This window comes from Sminthopsis crassicaudata, chromosome 2 (assembly GCF_048593235.1).
Source record: "Sminthopsis crassicaudata isolate SCR6 chromosome 2, ASM4859323v1, whole genome shotgun sequence".
Classification (NCBI taxonomy): Eukaryota; Metazoa; Chordata; class Mammalia; order Dasyuromorphia; family Dasyuridae; genus Sminthopsis; species Sminthopsis crassicaudata.
The window spans coordinates 505106581-505126431 of NC_133618.1; the positions used below are offsets into that span (position 1 = coordinate 505106581).

The following is a 19851-nucleotide window of genomic DNA, read 5'->3' on the forward strand; positions in this document are numbered from 1 at the left end:
CTACAGTCAAGACCTCCTGTAAGCCAAAGGCACATACATGGTTATAATCACTAAGTACTCATTGCCCCTGTTGGGGAATCTGATCAATCCCTACTTTTACCCCACAATAAGGCCTTCAATTATGTCACACCTGGTCACCCACCCACAGGTTAAACTGTATAATCACAGAGGGAAGAATTAGGCAAAGCCAGCTCTGTGGGAGACTCCAATTTAGACCTTAGTGTCTCCAATTTAAAGACTCAGGTTCTTGAAATTAAACAATTGGGGCTGCTTTGTGGCTTCATTTCAGGATAGGTCACTGACGCAATGCAACCTGGGAATATCTTACCTTCAAATGCAGGTGTGAGTGGAGAGGCCTCTGGGTCCCGAGCTAGGCGACTTACTGTCAGGTCACTCTCAGTGCCTCCCCGGTGATTCAGCATGCAGGTATACACAGTGGAGCCTGGGAAAGGGAAGAAATAGTGTTTTGGGGGGATAATTGTATGTGAGACTGGCCCAGAGAGAGTTAGCGGTCGGCTGAGAGTCTCATATCATGTTCATGAGTTAGAATTGAAGAGGATGGGGATTAATAGGGATAAGAGTAACAAAGAAGACATCCCTTTGGAGAGATAAGGATCTCAGAAAAGGCCAATGGAGAGAAAGGAATAGGGCTCCATGCAGACAGATTCCTATGATGGGTATGCAGTAAATAATACTAGTGCTTTCATCTGATGTGGCCGATAGAAGGGCCACGTGCCCAATTATCCTTCTAGAGGAAGCTTGGACCCTTTTTCTTTCTTAAACATCTTGCTCAATTTCCATTTTTTGAAAGTGGTCTGTATTCACCTAAGGACTAGTTCCTTCTTTCACTTCTTTAATGCTGATATCAAGCTAGCTTCACATTTCATAGAGGTTATTTTTCTATCTACATTGAGCTTAGAGGTAGCACAAGAGATTTAGGGTAGACATAGTGAATAAATTCCCAACACCGAGAAAATGTTGAGTGTTAGGAAGATTACCTGAGGGACGCTGTGGAATATCTTACTTTGGGGTCCTTAAACATAGGACAGATTCTGAGTTAGATGGACCAGCTTAGAGATGCATCTAATATGAGAGCTAAAAGTAATAGTGCTGCCACTGATACTTGTATGATTTTGTGGAGGGAGGGGCAGGCGAGGTTGGTACATGGCTTCTTAATTTTTTACTTTCTCATCTTTAAAATGAGGAAATGGGAACTGATGACCTTAAGATCTTCTATCTCTGCTTCTATAATGCCATACCTGGGTAATCTCTTAAAGTCTCTTCTAGCTTTAAATCTATGGACATCGTGATTAGATTATCCAAACTCATCACTAAAGGGATAAGAAAATTGAGGGAGGATGAAGGGGTGAGCTAAGGAGAGGGAGTGGAGCTGATGTTCTCAAGGGCATAGTATGTTAGGGACACAAAATCTCCTCTACAAGGTCCTTCCCTTTGTAATCTAGACCCAGACCACAAGCTCTTCTTTGTTTCTTCTGTCTCAATTTTACCTCTCCCACTAGTTGAAAACAGGATTAGAACTACAAATAAAGCCCACCTTCTTTCTACTCTATTCAACCTGAAAACTTAATCCATGTTTGAACACAATAAACAGGGAAAATGTTCTTGAAGTAAACTGAATAGGAAAAGGTAATGATAAATATTGGGGAGGGAAGTGGGAAAACTGGGACACTGATGCATTATTGGTAGAGTTGTGAAATTATCCAACCATTCTGGAGAGCAATCTGGAACTATGCTCAAAGGGCTATAAAATTGTGCACACACACACTGGGTCTGTATCCTAAGAAAATAATAAAGGAGGATAAAGGACCCACATGTGCAAAATATTTACAGCAGCTTTTTTTGTGATAACAAAGAATTGGAAAATGAGTAGATGTCCATCAATTGGAGAATGGCTGAAAAGGCTTTGGTATATGAAGGTAATGGGATATCTATTAAAAATAATGAATAAGGTGATTTTAGAAAGCCACCAAAAGATTTACATGAGCTAATGCTGAGTGAAACAAGCAGAGCCAGGAATACAATAACAACAAGAATGTGAAATTATCAACCTTGAAAAACTTGGTTTGATCCAAAACAAATCCCAATAGATTTTGGACAGAAAATGCCATCTTCATCCAGAAAAAGGACTATGGAGATTGAATGTAAATCAACACATTCTTTGTTCACTTCTTTTTTCTGTTTTTTTTTTCCTTTCCCATGGTTTTTCCCTTTTGTTCTGATTTTTCTCTCCCAATATGACTCATAAAGCAATGTGTAATAAAATTAAATAATTTTTAAAAAAAGAAATGAGACATTACATTCAGTGCCTTAGCTCCTCTATAACCTCTTACTAAGGCTGGATAAATTGACCATAATCACTTAAGGTCTGTATTCATACATCTGGCTTCCCTAGGACAGGATCTATAGTCATGGAGCTTCTTAAAGCATTTCTGAAGCTGCTAGAGTTCCCTTTGCAAAAAAAAAATCACTCAAATCCTAGAACTGAAATATTTGGTGCTACTAAGACCTGGCAGCAGGTAGAAGTCTGGGGATCTAAGAATTCCTTCTAATAGCTATAAAAGGGTCACCAAATTAGCTCAGTTATCCTTGGTTCCCTGAAAAAAATAATCATGGGGGCAGTATGAATGGTCCAGTGAGCTTCTTCCTTCCTTACCTGGGTTTTTGTGGACATCAGCTGAGAAAAGCCAATCTGCGGCCTTCCTGGCTTCAGGACCCACCAGATAGAATTTCCCAAAATAGGACATGTCAAACACAGCCACCGCATCTCTGCAGGATAAACATTCCTTCTGAATCTAAAAAGAACACAGGGGGAGGAGAGGATGCTTAATTCCTCTTCTTTAACAGAAACACTTGCAAGGGAAAAATGAAAAGATTCTTGAAAAGGAGCAGAAACAAAAGAGAATTAATAATTACTCACATTTCTATAGCACTTGAAAGTTTAAAGCCTTTTCCTGATGATAGCACTGTCAAGTGCATAGTGGAAGCAGTCTTACGCCCATTTTACAGAAAGAAATAGATTTAGAGAAGCTGAAGGTGTTGTGATCCAGACTCCAACAAGCTTACACTAGGTTGTCACTACATCTTTCCTCATCACTTTATGCTTTCGATTAGTTACCCTGCTGTTGAGGAACATACAATGCATCTCTACAGCTGATAGCATCCATCTGAACTCCTCTGCTTGATACTCATAACCTGGGCCCACTTGACCAGTCACTTCTCCCAAACAAGTACCATTTCCCCCACCCATGACCAACAAATCTTCTCTGTGCCATAGACAGGTCAGGCTTGTTCTCCACTTCTTGTCTTGTGGCCAAACTGGAATGTCTTCCCCCTAGCTCCTTTCATACCCAAATCTTGCCCACCCTTCAGGATGGTTTCCTTAACAAAATCTCCTCTATAAAATCCTCCCTTTTGTAATCTAGTCCCACACCATAAGCTCTTGTTTCGTCTGCATGAATCTTACCTCTCCTACCAGTTGAAGACACCCTAAGAGAAGAAATCATTCTCTCTTCTCCTTTCCTTCATGACACTTAGCACAGGACTGGGTACAAGTAGGTGCTTTAAAAATACTGTGTGAATTTTAGCTGTATATATATTTTTACTCAGTTTTTTTTTTGTTTTCAGTTCTAAATTCTCTTCTTCTCTTCACCCTTTACCTGCCCATCAAGAAGGCAAGAAAAACAGAAGTTCAGTGTATATTTTCTACACATGTTGTATCTCCTCTCATTAGAATATGATCTCCCTGAATAGCTGAATGGCACAATGGATAGAGCACCAGCACAGGTCACAAGAACCTGAGTTCAAATGTGACCTCAGGCACTTAATACTCACTAGCTGTGTGACACTGGGCAAGTCACTCAACCCTAAATGCAGATGGGGAAGAGAGAAAGTGATCTCCTTGAGGGCAGAGTCTATTTTTTGTGCTTAGCATAGTGTCTTGCACCTAATAAGTGCCTAATAAATGTTTTGTTGACAGGCTGAAGGGTGTTAAAGCTTCATTCTTTGGTCTTACACTCTTTTGATTTGAGATATAGAATCTTAACACCAAAAAAAAAAAAAAATGTTCATTGAGGCTGATGTTTCCACTTGTGCTTCTCAGCCCCAGCATGATGGATTCTGGTAAATTTCTAGAGCATGAGCAATAGCATTTTTCACTCTAAGAAATTTTTCAGACCCCATAATGGAGATTGGATAAATCAAAGCAAACTTGTATTGGCACTAAACTCCAGTCTCAGCAGGGACCAGTGTCTCTACCTTGTTTGATCAGCCTGTGTTCTGTTATTCCTGGAAGAGAATCAGTTGTCTCCAGTCAATGGCCCATGGCTTCCTCTGCCCACAGTGACAAATGTCCCAAGAAAGTAACCCAAAGAATCACACAGCTATGAAAGGCTAGAGCTGATAAGTTACTTAGAATGTAAGATGTTGGGGCAGGTAGATGGTGCAGCCCTGGACTCAGGAGGAACTGAGACCTTACTGTGTGATCCTGGGCAAATCATTTAACCCCGATTGCCTCAAAAAAAAAAGCATGTAAGATGTTAAAATTGGAAAGGGACTTTGGAGTTCCCTCACACCAGAGATGGAGAACCCAGGGTCTAAGACCCAGATAGAGGAGATGACTTAGCCACATTATCATGCAGCTAGTTTGTGGCAGAGATGCCCTGACCTTCAAAGCCCTGACACAGCTTGGTAACCTCGCCCTTCTGTGGTCTTAGTCTTATTGCTTGCTGTTGCTAGCACTAATTCCCTCCCCTCCCTTCTGCTCCCAGATGAACCCTCCCCATCCTATGACCTATGCCTCCCATATCCGTCTAATTCCTTACTCCTCAAAAAAGAAATCTTAGATCAGCAGGATGATTTCAGAAAGGCCTGGAGAGACTTACATGAACTGATGCTGAGTGAAGTAAATAGAACCAAGAGAACATGGTGCACAGCAACAAGACTATGTGATGATCAACAGTGAGGGACATGAACAATGGGATGATTCAGGCCAGTTCAAATGGTCTTGTGATGAAGAGAGCCATTTACACTCAGAGCGAGGACTGGGGACTGAATATGGATCACAACATAGTATTTTCACTTTTTTTGTTGTTTGCGTTTTGTTTTTTTTCTCATTTGTTCCCTTTTGATCTAATTTTTCTTGGGCAGCATGATAATTATGGAAATATGTATAGAAGAATTGCATATATTTAAAATATTAGATTGCTTGCCATCTAAAGGAAGGGGTGGGGGAAAGAGAAGGAGAAAAAAAAATTGGAACGCAAGATTTTGCAAGGGTGAATGTTGAAAACTATGTATTTGTTTTCAAAATAAAAAGGTTTATAAAAAGAAACAAAAAAGAAATCTTATTACAAAAATAAGAGCTGAGGGGAATGTTGGGACTAAATTAGTTTCTTGTTATTATTATTATTTAGTCATTTCAGTTGTGTCCAACTCTTCATGACCCCATTTGATATTTTCTTGGGAAAAATACCTAAGTAGTTTGCCATTTTCTTCTGCAGCTCTTTTTAAAGATGAGGAAACTGAGGCAAGCAGGATTAAGGGAACAGTGAGTAGTGTTTAAGGTTAGATTTGAACTCAGAATGATGAGTTGAGTCCATCCCCAGCACATTATCTACTGTACCATGTAGCTACCTAAGTGTCTTAGTCATGTCCAAGATACCTGCTAGAGTAGGATTCTCCCTTCTACCCTGAATTCAACCAGAGAGATACTCATAAGAATGGTAGGGAGTTAAACATAATTCCATTCCTCTTTAAAAAAGTCTGTCTTGGATTTTGACCAAGCGTTCAGAGGGACTCCTGGTGATATTAACAACCATTACCTATTGGCTAGAGAAAACAAAGTGATATATTTCTCCTTAAAAGGGAAAAAGAACCATGCAACCATTACTGGGGGATTTGGGGGAATACTCATGTGAATGTGATTGTTAGTGGGAACCAAGTCTTGAGTGTTTGTGGCACCAGACCTGCCAGGTGGTCAACAACTATTTCTTTACAAAGGATTGAGAAAGCCCAAGTTCTGCCTGGACCAACTTTTTTACTTACAATTTCATGGTGAGGAGGAAAATCGAAGGTATATTCATCACCAAGCAGTCTGTTATATTTGTAGTCGTTGTGGGGTTGGTGCTCATATGCCCCATAATAGTCGTAAGGAAGGATCTGGGAAGAGAAATGAAGTGAGGATCTGGACAAACAGTAAGGGTAGAGCCCGGTGAATGGGATGACAGGAGGGAGTCTGTGTTTCTCTTGCCACCCATCCACCCAGACAATTGTTGGCCTTCCTGAAATTTCTCTATCGGCACTCTCCTCAAGCTTTGATGTCTCCATCTCATTTCAGATTGTTAACGAAGCTCTTTGTCCCTTGTTGGTGCTTCCCTAATTCCTCCTGCTCATTCTACCGGTCCTGTTTGAGCCAAGCTAATTCTCACACTCGAGAAGCTGCCAAACTTTTCATTAGTCTCACCCCCAATTTCAGCTGCAGTGCCACAGGTGCAAGCTGAAGAATAAGCTGCAGCTCAATGAAGGCTCTGCTGCCTCTACAAACTATGCCCCCAAACTCCAGGGGTTCAGCACAAATAACTCCGCTTTCTGATGTGGGGCTTTACATAGGGTTCCTTCTCTTTGAATGAATAGCCAGCCTTGATCACTCTACTAGCAAGAGGCAATTGCACATCAGGCAGAAAAGATGGGGTTTGGGGTATTGGTCAGCAAGCAAGAGAATTATTGTGGAGCTCAATGACCTTCTGGTAACAACACTATCACAAAGGCATGGGCCCTTCAAGGAGGCAGAATCCCTCTCATGGCACAGCTAAGGATGTTCTAGAAGAGGAGCCTGGTATAATGCAAAGAATAGGGAACTCCCCCCAACTCTGCCCCCCCCACTAGACCTTTCAGGGTCTATATTTCCTCCACTGCACAATGAGGTTGAAATAGATGTTCTCTCAGATTTCTTACTCTAAAAATTCCATTTTTTGAGTGGGCTCTTTTAAAAAATGTGATGATTCAAGGCAATTTTAATAGACTTGTGATGTAAAAGGTTATTCACATCCAGAGAGAGAATTATGGAGATGAAGGTACATCAAAGCCAAGTATTTTCACCTTTTAAAAAATGATTGTTATTGTTTGTTTGCTTGGGTTTTTTTTTTATTTGTTATTTTTCTTTTGATCTAATTTTCTTGCACAGCTTGTCAAATGTGGAAATATGTTTAGAAGAATTGCACATTTAAATTATACATATATATTTTATATTGAATTGCTTGCTGTCTAGAAGATGACGACGGGGAAGAGGGAGGGAGAAAAATTTATAACACAAAGTTTTGCAAAGGTGAATGTTGAAAAACATCTTTACATGTATTTGGAAAGATAAAATCCTATTAAAGATTAAAATTAAATGCAGGAAGGCAGAAAGAGTAAATTCCTTCTTCTCAGATCACAATGCAATAAAAGCTACATTCAGTAAAAAGTTAGGGGTAAATAGACCAAAAAGTAATTGGAAACTAAATAATCTCATCTTAAAAAATGACTGGATGAAACAGCAAATTCCAGAAACAATAATTTCACCCAAGATAATGACAATGATGAGACATCATACCAAAATTTGTGGGATGCAGCTAAAATGGTAATAAGGGGAAATTTTATATCTTTAGAGGCTTATTTGAATAAAATAGAAAAGAGAAGATCAATGAATTGGGCCTGCAACTTAAAAAGCTAGAAAAAGACCAAATTAAAGATTAAAATTAAAATTACATCTTTTTTCAAATTCTGCTTTATTCAAAGGCTGATGATAGTGATCCTAGGTTCTCAAGATCCTAGGTCCTCTCCCTCCTGTAAAGACAGGGCATGATATACCACACTGAGCAGTAGGTGTGGAGTCAGAATACTTGCATCTGATCTGCCACTTGCTAGCTATTTGATTTTTGGCAAGCCACTTCATTTCTCTATTTTCATCTATAAAAGGAAGGGATTGGACTAGGTTGGGGGGTTTTTGCCCTGGTGTCAGTGAGCCTGTTTTTAAAACATAGGTAGATAACTATTTCAATATAACTGGCTTCCTATGCAATCCTATTGAGAGAAATTATTATTAATAAGCAATGATTTGGAGAGATCCAGAGTTCGCCCTTTTTCTATAGCACTCATTTCAAAATTCAGTCTCTATTACTGATAATGAGATTGAATGAGCTCTCCTTAAACTCCATCCAATCTTACAAGGAATTTAATCTAGGGGGGGAAGCCCATTTGTATTCTCCTCAGGTTTAGGTGGGGATAATTTCTTTGATTAGACTGTCCAAAGCTGAGGGTGGTCTGGGGGACGGGGAGAGCCAGTGTCTTTGTCCAAAATAGGTATGATGTCATTCTCTCAAACCCTTCTTGGAGCGAGCCCACTTCTTATAGTAATATTCATTTTCTCATTAATTATTAACCAATCATAATTGATTGCCATCCTCAGGAACATCCACTCTTCCAAGGGCATATAAATTGTGAGTCTCACCTCCCATGAGGAGTCTTTGACATTTGAAAATGCCACTGATATTTCTTATTAATAAAATGCCCAGATTATTCTCTTGAACTTTTTAAACAGCCTTCTATACATTTTATTTTATTTCATACATCCTATTTTGTACACTTTAAAACAATCCTAAGAAAGGGTTCATAGGCTATCAGACTGCTCAGAAGGGTCTCTGCCACACAAAAAAGGGGAAAAAAACACAAGCATTTATTAAGTGTCTACTATGTTCTGGGTACAAACATGACCTCATCTGATTCTCACAACAATCCTGTGAGATAGGTGCCATCATTACCCCCAAGTTATGGTTAAGAAAAATGAAGAGATGAAGAATAGTGATCTACTTGTTCAGGATCACATAGCTGGTAATGTCTGAGGCGACACGTGAACTTAATTCTTCCTAACCCCAGCACTTAATCTCAACAGAGGGCTAAGAATTCCTAGCAGGGATGCCTCTTCAAGGCCTTTAAAAGTTTCATGATTAATAATTAACAAATTAACAATTAACAACACACTTAAAAGTATAAATAAAGATCTGTATCAGTATTGTTGCTCCATCATTTCAATTACGTCCGATTCTTTGTGACTCCATTTGGTATTTTCTTGGCAAAGATACTGAAATGGTTCATCATTTCCTTCCATTTTACAGATGATGAAACAGAGGCAAGCAGGGTAAAGTAACTTACCCAGAATTACATAGCTAGTAATTGTCTGTGGCTGGGTTTGAACTCAGGTCCTCGACCTGTCCCTCTATCACTGTGCCACAGTGTTGGGAAGCACCCATTAGCAGCCCATTTTTTGATTTACCCGGCCCTTAACACAATGCCTGGCACAAAGTAGGCACTTAATAAATATTTATTGCTTGACTGAAACTCTGAGGCCCAAAGTTCAGCTAGATGGTAAATGATTTCCTCAGAACCACATAGTGTCAGAGGTGAGATAACCAGGTCTTCCTTTCTCCAAGTCCAGCATTCTACTCATTATGCCATGTTACCTTAGCTTTTAATTAGGCTAAATTAAAATTGCATTTTAGACATTATATTCTGACAGTATACTTTCAATTCCTGGAGAATAATACAGTTTTCAAAACATTTTCTACACTGTTGACTCAATTCAATATAAAAGCACCTGTGTGAGATAAGGTAGAGGGAGAGCAGAATCATTTTAAAAGTCATAGGAGGGGCAGTTTGGTGGTGCAGTGGATAAAACACCAACCTGAAGTCAGGAGGACCTGAGTTCAAGTTTGGCCTCAACACTTAACACTGTCTGGCTGTGTGACCCTGGGCAAGTCACTTAACCCCAATTGCACTGCCCCCCCCCCAAAAAAAAATGGTACTTACTGAATGACCCTCACCAAAAAACCTGATTGCCTCATCAAAAAAAAAAAATTCACAGGACCATAAATTTTAAATCAGAAGGTCTGATCTAATTCCTCTGTTTTAAAGATAGGGAATTCGAATGATTTGTTCAAGATCACACAGATAGTACATGGCAAAGTTGAGCTTTGAATCTCATTGATATGATAAGGTTTGCAAATGAGGCATATAATGGGGGAGGGAGGAAGACAGGATCTTATCACACTGCACTGAGATAGTGGGGATCCCTGCAGTCAGCAGGTTGTGGACCTTCTTTGTTAGTCCCCATTAATTGCCAGACTTTGTATTTATACTTACAGGAGCTGGTCCCTGTGGGTTAAACCATCCAGGTCTCTCCCAACCATGTCTTTCCTGGAATACACACCCCTGCTGGAGGAGCTCCTAAATAGAAAGATGAAAAGAAACATGAAATAAGGCATCTTCCACCTCTGAACATTTATAGTTAATCAGGTATGGGTTCGCAAAATGTCAGCATTAGAAAAGGATCTGCAGGCCATATAAGCTCTATTTCATTGCTTTACAGTTGGAGGAAGCAAGACACAGAGAAATGAAATGTTTGGATCAGTTTACAATTCTACCAACAATGAACTAATGTCCTGAGGAAAAAAAGAAATCTACGTGATAACTTTAAAAATTTTAAATAAAAAAAGAAATAAAAGAAATGAAATTATTGACCAGAGGCACACAGTAAGCTTGGAACAAGTGCTAGGAATAGAACCCAGGATTCTAGACTTCCACTTTAATGTTTTTTCTGACTGGAGCTGCTGAAGACAAACTTGAACTTGTTCTACTTTATTCTGAAGGACCTCTAGAATAGATGGTATGACTGGAGATTTACATTATATTGGGATATATGTCAGGTAAATAGATTTTAAATGGATTTTATTCCATCAATACTTCAGGACAGTCCTCTGGAATGAACTGATGTTTCTGGATTCTCTTGGGGATCTCTGCCCATGCCTTCATGTTCCTATATGGGTCTATTGCTAGGTCTAAATCTTGGGAACTTGTGTATTCAGTGTAGCTTTGTGGGAGAAATTTTAGTTTCCTTAAGGGATAAAACTTCATCATTGTACAACATCAAAGACTCTTCCCACACTTAAAGATTTATGTTCAGAAATTCATCCACATGTTCACAATCACTGGAAAGGACCTTAAAATAAAAAATGTCAAGGCCTTGGAATATAGAATGTCAGTTGGAAAAAATTATAAAACAAGAACATCAGAACTAGAAGAGGTCTTAAAAGACATAATGTTAGAGGTGGAAGGGGCCTTAGAACATAAGAATATCAGAGCTAGGAAAGGCCTTAGAACACAGAATGCCAGAACTGGAGGGCCCTTAGAACAAAGAACTTCAGAGCTGGAAGGGATCTTACAACATAGAATGTCAGAGCTAGGAAGGGCCTTCAAACACAGAACATCAGAACTAGAAGGGCCTTAAAACATAGAATGTTACAGCCAAAAGGGACCTTAAAAATCATCTACTGGAAGAACAGATTTAAGGTAAACCATGGACTTGGATGTAGAAAATCGCATCTTTATTTTTGTTAACTTCTAACTGAAATTTAGTATTTCTTTTGAAATGGAATATTTAAAATATATTATTTGAAAAATAGAGCCATGTGAAAAATAAAAAGGTTAAGAAACCCTGATCTAGTTCAATTCTCTCATTTTACAGATGAAAAACCAAGGTCAAACACATAGCAAGAAGCAGATTTAAGATTCAAACCCAGAATTCCAAATGTTCTTACTACTAAACTATGATTGAACTTTTGAGAACAAGAGAAAGGACTGTGGAGTCCATAAAACGGGGGTGAGTAATGGGGTGGGAGGATAAAAGGATGATTGTATATAAAAAACAAAAATCACCTTGTAAGAATCCTAACCTGTACGGCATTCAAATAAGAATAAATAAGTTAAAGGGATATAATGATGCAGATCCAAACAGAGGGGTCAGAGACCTTATTTTGCATTTTGACTGATTCTTATTATTTGTATTATCTTGTGCAAGTCATTTCATCTCTTATGGCCTCAGTTTCCCCACCTGGAACATGAAGGAGTTGGACCTAAGGTCCAGAGTCACAGAAAGTCCGTGCTCATTATGAACTATGAGTCTCTACTTGCAGACCTCCAGTGAAAGCAGAATTACTACTTCTTAAGGCAGCTCACTCTGCCTGTGAACAGCTCTAATTTTTAGGAGGGCAGCTAAGGGGCTCTCATCCAGCAGTCAGGAAGATCTAAGTTCAAATTCAGCCTCAGACACTTACTAATTGTGCAAACCTGGGCAAGTTATTTAATCCTATTGGTCTCAGCTTCCTCTTCTATAAAATGATCTGGAGAAGGAATGGCAAAACCCCCTCCAATATCTTTGCCAAGAAAACTCCAACTGGAGTCATAAAAAGTTAGAAATGACCAAAAAAACTGATTAAATAACAAAACAACAATTTTTAGGAAGTATTTCCTCACATTGAACCTGCATCAACTTCCCTATACTTAGTTCTGTTTTCTAAGACCAAGAACAGGACAAATCCCTCTTCCATTTGGTTGTCTGAGTTTGCCAGAGAAAAAGCTTCTGTAGCTGACACTGTCGTCTCCCATCATTACTACACCTATGTCCCTGAGCCAGATTTTAGCTCTATTTACCATATTCCTCCTCATTTTTCTCGTAGTCTATAATATACTAATTAATATGGCATGGTTTTATTCTTCCATTGATCCTTACTTGGATTTCTGCACAGAGTACAACTTTCTAATGTATGATGCTACTCCGTTCCTCCTATGATCTGTTCTATTCTTTTTAAATAAGTTATTTCCATACAGAATCATATTCTGGTCATGGATTTCGTCCTACTGAGCTTCAGAGATGTCTATGAAATTAAACTTATTTCCTTGCCTTGAAGGGACCTTTATGTTCGTTGGTTTTTTTTGTTTTGTTTTGTTTGTTTTGTTTTGTTTTACTGTATTTTGGGTATTTATGTATTAATAATGTACATCTATAGTTATATCTATATAGACAGATCTATATATCTATATTCAGAGAGAAAGAGAGAAAATGACCAGAGAGAAGAAACAAAGAGACAGAGACAAAAAGAGAGACGGAGATAGAGACAGAGAAAGAAAGAAAAAGAGACACAGAGAGAGGCAGAGACAGAGAGAGACAGAGACAGAGAAGAGATAAAGAGAGAGCAAGGATTAGATTTTATTGTTTCCTCTCTTCTTGGGAATTTTCACTGTGAATTTTGTTCTTCTTTGATATTCATCTTCATTTACCCTTAATGTCTCCTCTTCTCTGAGATGCCTGATACAATAGATAGATGCTGGCAGTCCCCCTCCCCCCAGCTCCAGTTCTAAATGTTATGAAATCCACGCTGCTCTGAATTAATAATTCTCCAAGGTGGGAGGGAGAATCCAGCCCTTTCCATGTCACATTTAAGTAAAATAGTGGCATTTATTGTGGAACATGCTTGAAACAATTCATTGCTATTTCTAGCCCAGAGAACAGGTTCTATTCCTCTTAATCTCAAAAGCAACTTGTCACTCTCCTAATGAAGCTGCTTTCATTAGGCATCCCAAGAGGTAACAATCCCTAGTGATTTTGGACAACAGGGGAATAGACGGTGCAGATGACAGGTCCACTCAGGTAGGGCTGTGCTCCTTGTACATGGAGTACCCAAGATCTGCTTAATTTCCAGAAATGATCTGCTCTGAGCAGACTTGACATCCCCACAGTCAAAACCTTGATATTAAACTGGAAAATTCTTGTAATTCCTCCTGTTGTCTTTTTTGGGACTCCTAACCCAGGGGTACGTTCATTCATTTTTCATTTGACAAACATTTATTTATTGTTTCTACTTTCCCATAGCAACAGTTTTTGTGCTGAGAGAGATGCACAGATTAGCTAATATATTATGTAGTCTCGGGCCTTGGGGGGCTCACAGCTAACAGCAAGATAAGAAACAAAGGCTGCTAATTACAACACACACTATTAGATTTTAGAAGCTCAGATTCATAGCAGGAGGAACCTAAAAGACCATCTAGTTCTCCAAATGAGAAGACCAAAGTCTAGGAGGCTGAATGATTTGTACACTGTCACACAGGTAGTGTCGGGACTTGAAATCAGATATTCTAAAATCAGCATTCCTTCCCCTGTATTAAGCTGACATCGTAAGCACACGAGGGAATTCAAAGGGAAAACTATTGTCCAATGAACAGGAATTCAAAAGTGACAATGAAGAAGAAAAATGTTCCAGACTTGTATATGGAGCCATAAGAGCATGTTTGGAGGATTATTAGTAGATTCTAACTACAGCAAGTTTTGTCAAAGAGAGTTTTGAGAGATAAGGTTAAAAAAGGAGGATGATTCAAATTGTATAGAAGATTAACAATTAGGAAAAAGGAATTTACCCAGTAGGCAATAGGGAGCCAAGGAAGATGTGTGAGCAGAACAGTGACATAACTAGATATATAAATGTGCTACAGATTTATGGTGATGACAAAGTTAAACAACTTTTGTGCCCTAAGTAAACACTAATGGTGATGAGAAATTACATCCTCTAGAAAATGCCATCTGCATGCAGAGAGATACTGAAAGTGGATTGAAACATAGTATTTTTCAACTTTTGTTTGTTTTCTTTCTTGTGTTTTTTTCCCCGTGAGTCTGATTTTTCTACACCACATGACAAATATAAAAATATGCTTAAAATAATTGCCCATATTTAACCTAAATCAGATTGCTTGCTGTCTAAGGGAAGGCAGGAAAGGAGAAATATTTGGAACACAAAATCTTACAAAATTGATTGTTGAAAACTATCTTGACATGGAAAAATAAAATACTATTAAAAAAATAAAAAAGGAAATCACATCCTCCAAAAGATAAGGGAGTAAAAGTCAATGATTTAGCATTAGAAGAGATCTCAGAAACCACCTAGTCCTTCCCTACAATTTTACAGATAAAGAAACTAAGGCCTAGAAAGGAAAAATGGTTTTCCCAAGATCATAAAAGAATTGACAAAGATAGGATTTGAATTCTGACTCTTAATCTAATTGCCTTTCCACTGTTCCTCTCTACTCAATGCTCAGAAGATTCTGGTCAGAGTCACAAAATTATAGTTGTAACCTGTTAGAGCTAGAAGGGGCTTTAGTTTGACCTTATCATGTTTTGGATGAGAAAAAAAAAGAAAGCCCCTCAGAAGCCCAAGCAAATAAAGGACTTGCCCAAGCTTACAAATCTAATGAGGGACAGAGCTTCGATTAGTGTATTGATTCCCAAACCTATAGTCTTATGCTCCACTATACGGCAGCCCCATACCTCATGCAGAGGGTCTCTCCTCATATTTCGGCCAGCCAGTGGCTCATCGTGGGGGAAGACGACGGAATAATTCTTGGCATATGATTCATGACTCCGCTCCCGGATCCAAAGGCGGTTGTCAGTGAGTGAGTGGTGAAAGCGCCTGAGTCATGGGAAGAAGAGGTGATTGTTAGCGCCTAAGTGGATGGCGAATGCTCCTGCAAAGACCGGGCAAAACCAGAAGCTTCACTGGGGGCTAATAATATTCTAGTCCCTGGGGGAAGATGGGAAGGAATAATAAGTTACATTTATATAACATTTTTGAGTACCCAAAGTGCTTTTCTTGTCATCCTGAGAGACTTGTTTTTATAGATGAGGAAACTCAAATTCAAGTTATGTCCAAGGGTCACTCTGCTAATAAAGGGTGGAACTGAATCCAGGTCTTCTGACCCTGTCTAGTTCTCTTTCCATTATACCATATCAGCTCTTTAGGGGAAAGGAAAAAAATAGCAGGAAATAGTAGCATCCAGCTAATTTTCCTATCATTTATCACTCTTAATGATGGGGGTTGAGGTCTCTTTAAAGTGACCTCTCTGACTACCCAACCCCTATGGCTGACCTTGATTCACAAATCCTGGTCAAAAGCACCCTTTTAAATATCCGGGCCCAGCCCCACCATCAGCTCAGCTTCCCCCAGCCCTCACCGGATCTGACTGAAAAGCCCGCCAGAACTGGGTACCGCCCATCATCTTCTAGGTATAAAAGAGCTGAGCTGGAGCTCTCTCCTTGCAGGAGCCCTTCCCCCCAACACATGGTATCCTTCCAGCCATGTAAGGGTCCCTGCCCGCCCAGTGGCCACCTCTGGCCCTGGCATCTTTCTAACTGAGCTTTACTTCCAAATTTCTACAATAAACCTTTTTTTTTATCAATCTAGGTTTTCGGGCCTGTAAATTCATTTACAGGTGACACTGCGCCTCATGGGGTTATCTTTGCGCCGGCAAACGGGGTTCCCCCTTTCCTTTCCCTCATTATTAAGAGGCCAGATTTAAAAGAATAGATATGAAACCCTTTGTAGAGGTGGAAGGTCCAAGAGTGTTGCACAAAGCATAAAATTCCATACTTTTTTGATGTATTGCTTATCTATGCTGATTTTTTTTACTCATCTTTTTCTTTGTTTTTGTCTTTGAAATATATTATTTATTATATAGGATAGCTTGAGGCAGTGAGGATACTAGGGGAAACTATGATGTAAAAAACAAAGAAAAAAAATCAGTAAAAAGGGATGGTAGGCTGACTTTAAAAGTCAGGAATTCTTTGTGACCCCATTTGGAGTTTTCTTGGCGAACATACTGGAATGATTTGCCATTTCCTTCTCTGGCTCATTTTACTTTTGAAGAAACTGAGACGGAGTAAAATGACTTGTCCAGGGTCACAAAATTAATGTCTGAGGCCAGATTCAAGCTCAGAAAGATCCTGACTTCAGGCCTGACACTCTATACATTGTACCACCTAGCTGTCCAAAGTAACATCTGGAATCAAGTCCTATATCTTTTACAAACTAGGCCATGGATCGGGTACTTACTTTAGATATACTTGTGATCTGCCTTGGCGGGAGGAAGTTTCCACACCACCACAAGAAAATCACAAGGCAGTCCAAAAATAAAACAAAACAAAGCTAACCCCAAAACAAAAACAAAAACACCCCTCTCTCAAAAGACAAAACAAAAAAAACACAAAAACTATACCCTCCAAAATAGGAAGACATCATGAAAAAGGGGATAGGAAAAAAAAATTATTATTAGACAAATTAATTGACTAACCCAAGATCACCCAAGTAGGAAATGGAAGCTCAGGAAATTTTTAAAAAATCAAAAATAGCAACTACAACAACAACAAAACCCCCAAACAGCTCTCTCAATTCCCTCAGCAGGATTTGGATTCTGGGAACACAGTGCAGTACTTCCTTAAAACAGGCTCCCAGATCTACTTGTTATCCTCCAAACTTCTTCCCATTATCTCCCATGACCTCATTTGAGCCTGGACTTCCTCCTCCACAAACCTACCATCTTAACTCCCAGTCCATCTCTCAGCAGAGATCAGAAGTTTCCCTCAGACTCAGCATCTCCTCCCTCACCTCTCCCTCCTGGCTTTGAAAACACTGACAGAGTCTGGGAGGTGGCTTTGATGTAGAATGGCTAATTGGAACAGACACAAATGTTAATGAAAGGACCTCTCAGAAAACCCTTTGCAAGAAAAAAATGTTCATTTTTGAAGTTTAAGAGACTCTAGTGAGGGAGAAAGTGAGGAAATGAGGGGGAAAGTGGGGAAGGAGAAAATGATCTATGCTTTCAACCAAAGAATTGCAGCTTTCTGGGACTGGGCTGGTTCCCCTCACCATCCAATTGTGTCAATTGAACAATGTTAGATAGAGTGGAACATCAGGGTATATTTTTTTATAATACAAAGTGAGTTCTGGGAGTTGAGTCAACACTAATGAGTATCTGCAAAAAGTGAATAAGGGAGATACATAGATTTTTATTTATCTCTTAGAAATAGAAGCAGTTGCCATCGTATGGAGTGTTAGGGCACCTTGGAACAACGTAGAGAATTTTCTATTTGGAATCAGTGAACCTGGATTAAAATCTTGTTTATACCTCTAATCTAGCTGGGTGCCTTTTTTCTATTCATCTTTAACCTGTCTGCTTTTATTTATTGACTTAATTGTTTATTTGTTTGTTTATTCATTTATTATTTTTTGTTTATTTTAACATATATTACTTTATGAATCATGTTGGGAGAGAAAAATCAGAGCAAAAGGAAAAAAAACATAGGGAAGATAAAAAAACCAGGAAAAAAGTGAACATAGCATATATTGATTCATATTAAGTCTCCTTAGTTTTTTTTCTGGATGCAGATGGAATTTTCTGTCCAAAGTCTACTGGGATTGCTTTGACTCACTGAACCACCATGAAGAACCAAGTCCTTCATAATTGATAATCATGCAATCTTGCTATTCTTGTGTACAATGTATTCCTGATTCTGCTTACTTCACTCAGCATCAGTTCATGTAAATTTTTCCAGGCCTTTCTAAAATCAGCTTTTTCATCATTTTTTATAGGACAATAATATTCATTACCTTCACATATCACAACTTGTTCAGCCATTCCCCAATTGATGGGCATCTACTCATTTTTCAATTCTTTGCTACCACAAAAAGGGCTGCTACAAACATTTTGTCACATGTGGGTCCTTTCCCCTTCTTAATGATTTCTTTGGGATATAGACGCAGGAGAAACACTGCTGTATCAAAGGGTATGCACAGTTTTATAGCTTTTGGGGCACAGTTTCAGATTGCTCTCCAGAATGATTGGATCAGTTCACTTCACCAACAATGCATTAGTGTAGCTGGGTGTCTTTTAAGCATATCACTTAATCTCTCTGGGTTTCAGTTTCCTCATCTGTAAAAGTTGAAAGGAGTTGTACTAGCCAATCTATAAGGTACCTTCCTTTATCTAAATCCAAGATGCTATGAAAATTTCAAACAAGGAGGTGGAAAACTGAAGATAAGGACTTGGAATATTAACTCAAATTTTAACATGAAATGTCAGATTATAGAATGTAGAACGTCTGAGCTGAAAGAGAAGTTGGGAGCAATCCTCTCTTGTTCTCTCATTTCAGTTGTATCCAACTTTTCATGACCCCATTTGGGTCTGTTTTTTTTTTTTGTTTGTTTGTTTGTTTTGTTTGTTTTTGTTTGTTTGTTTTTTGGCAAAGACACTGGAATGATTTGCCATTTCCTTCTCCAGCTTATTTTATAGATGGAGAAACTGAGATCAATAGGATTATGTAATTTACTTAAGGTCACATAGCCAAGTAAGTGTCTGAGATAGGAATTGAACTCAGGTTTTTCTGATTCTCTCCACTGTACCTTCTAGTTGCATTAGTTTCTCTAATCCTCCCATTTTACTAAAATATAACTAAGGCAAGGAACTGGAAACTGAGGGAACGCCCATCAGTTAAGGAATGGCTAAATAAGTTATGGTATATGAAGGTTATGGAATATTATTTTATAACAGGATGATTTCAGAAAGGCCTGGAGAAACTTATATGAACTGACTTTGTGTGAAGTGAGAAGAACCAAGAGAACTTTGTACACAGTAACAAGATTATGTGACGATCAACTGTGATGAACCTGGCTCTTCTCAACAATGTGGAAATTCAAAGCAATTCCAACAGACTTGTGATGGAAAGAGCCATCCTTATCCAGAGAACTATGGAGATTAAATGTGGCTTAAAGCATTTTCATTTTGTTGTTGTTGTTTGTTATTTTTCCCTTTTGATCAAAAAATTTTTATATAACATGACAAATACAGAAATATGTTTAGAGGAATTTCAATACTTAACCTATGTTGGATTGCTTGCTGTCTTAGGAAGGAGAGAGAGAATGAAAAAAAAATTAGAACACAAGGTTTTGCAAAGGTCAATGTTGAAAATTCTTTGCATTTATTGGAAAAATAAAATACTATTTTAGAAAAAAAGAAAACTAAAATCCAAAGAGGGCGACTACCTTTTTGAAAGTTGGACAGCCCACCTGCATTTTTAATTTCCTTCACAGGCTAATTGTACACTATTTCAAAGTCTGCTTCTTTTTGTACAGCAAAATAACT

At 38.7% G+C, this 19851-nt stretch overlaps 1 protein-coding gene across 1 annotated transcript in view; it reads right to left on the reverse strand.

The window, feature by feature from the left end:
• SARDH (sarcosine dehydrogenase) overlaps nucleotides 1-19851 on the reverse strand; it is a 133926-nt gene that overhangs the window by 68352 nt on the left and 45723 nt on the right. The window contains exons 12-16 of the mRNA XM_074294049.1: nucleotides 15206-15347; nucleotides 10195-10278; nucleotides 6064-6177; nucleotides 2675-2813; nucleotides 329-442 (exon numbers count right to left, since the gene is read on the reverse strand). Coding sequence (XP_074150150.1) covers nucleotides 329-442; nucleotides 2675-2813; nucleotides 6064-6177; nucleotides 10195-10278; nucleotides 15206-15347 — 593 coding nt within the window. The remainder of the gene's footprint in view (nucleotides 1-328; nucleotides 443-2674; nucleotides 2814-6063; nucleotides 6178-10194; nucleotides 10279-15205; nucleotides 15348-19851) is intronic.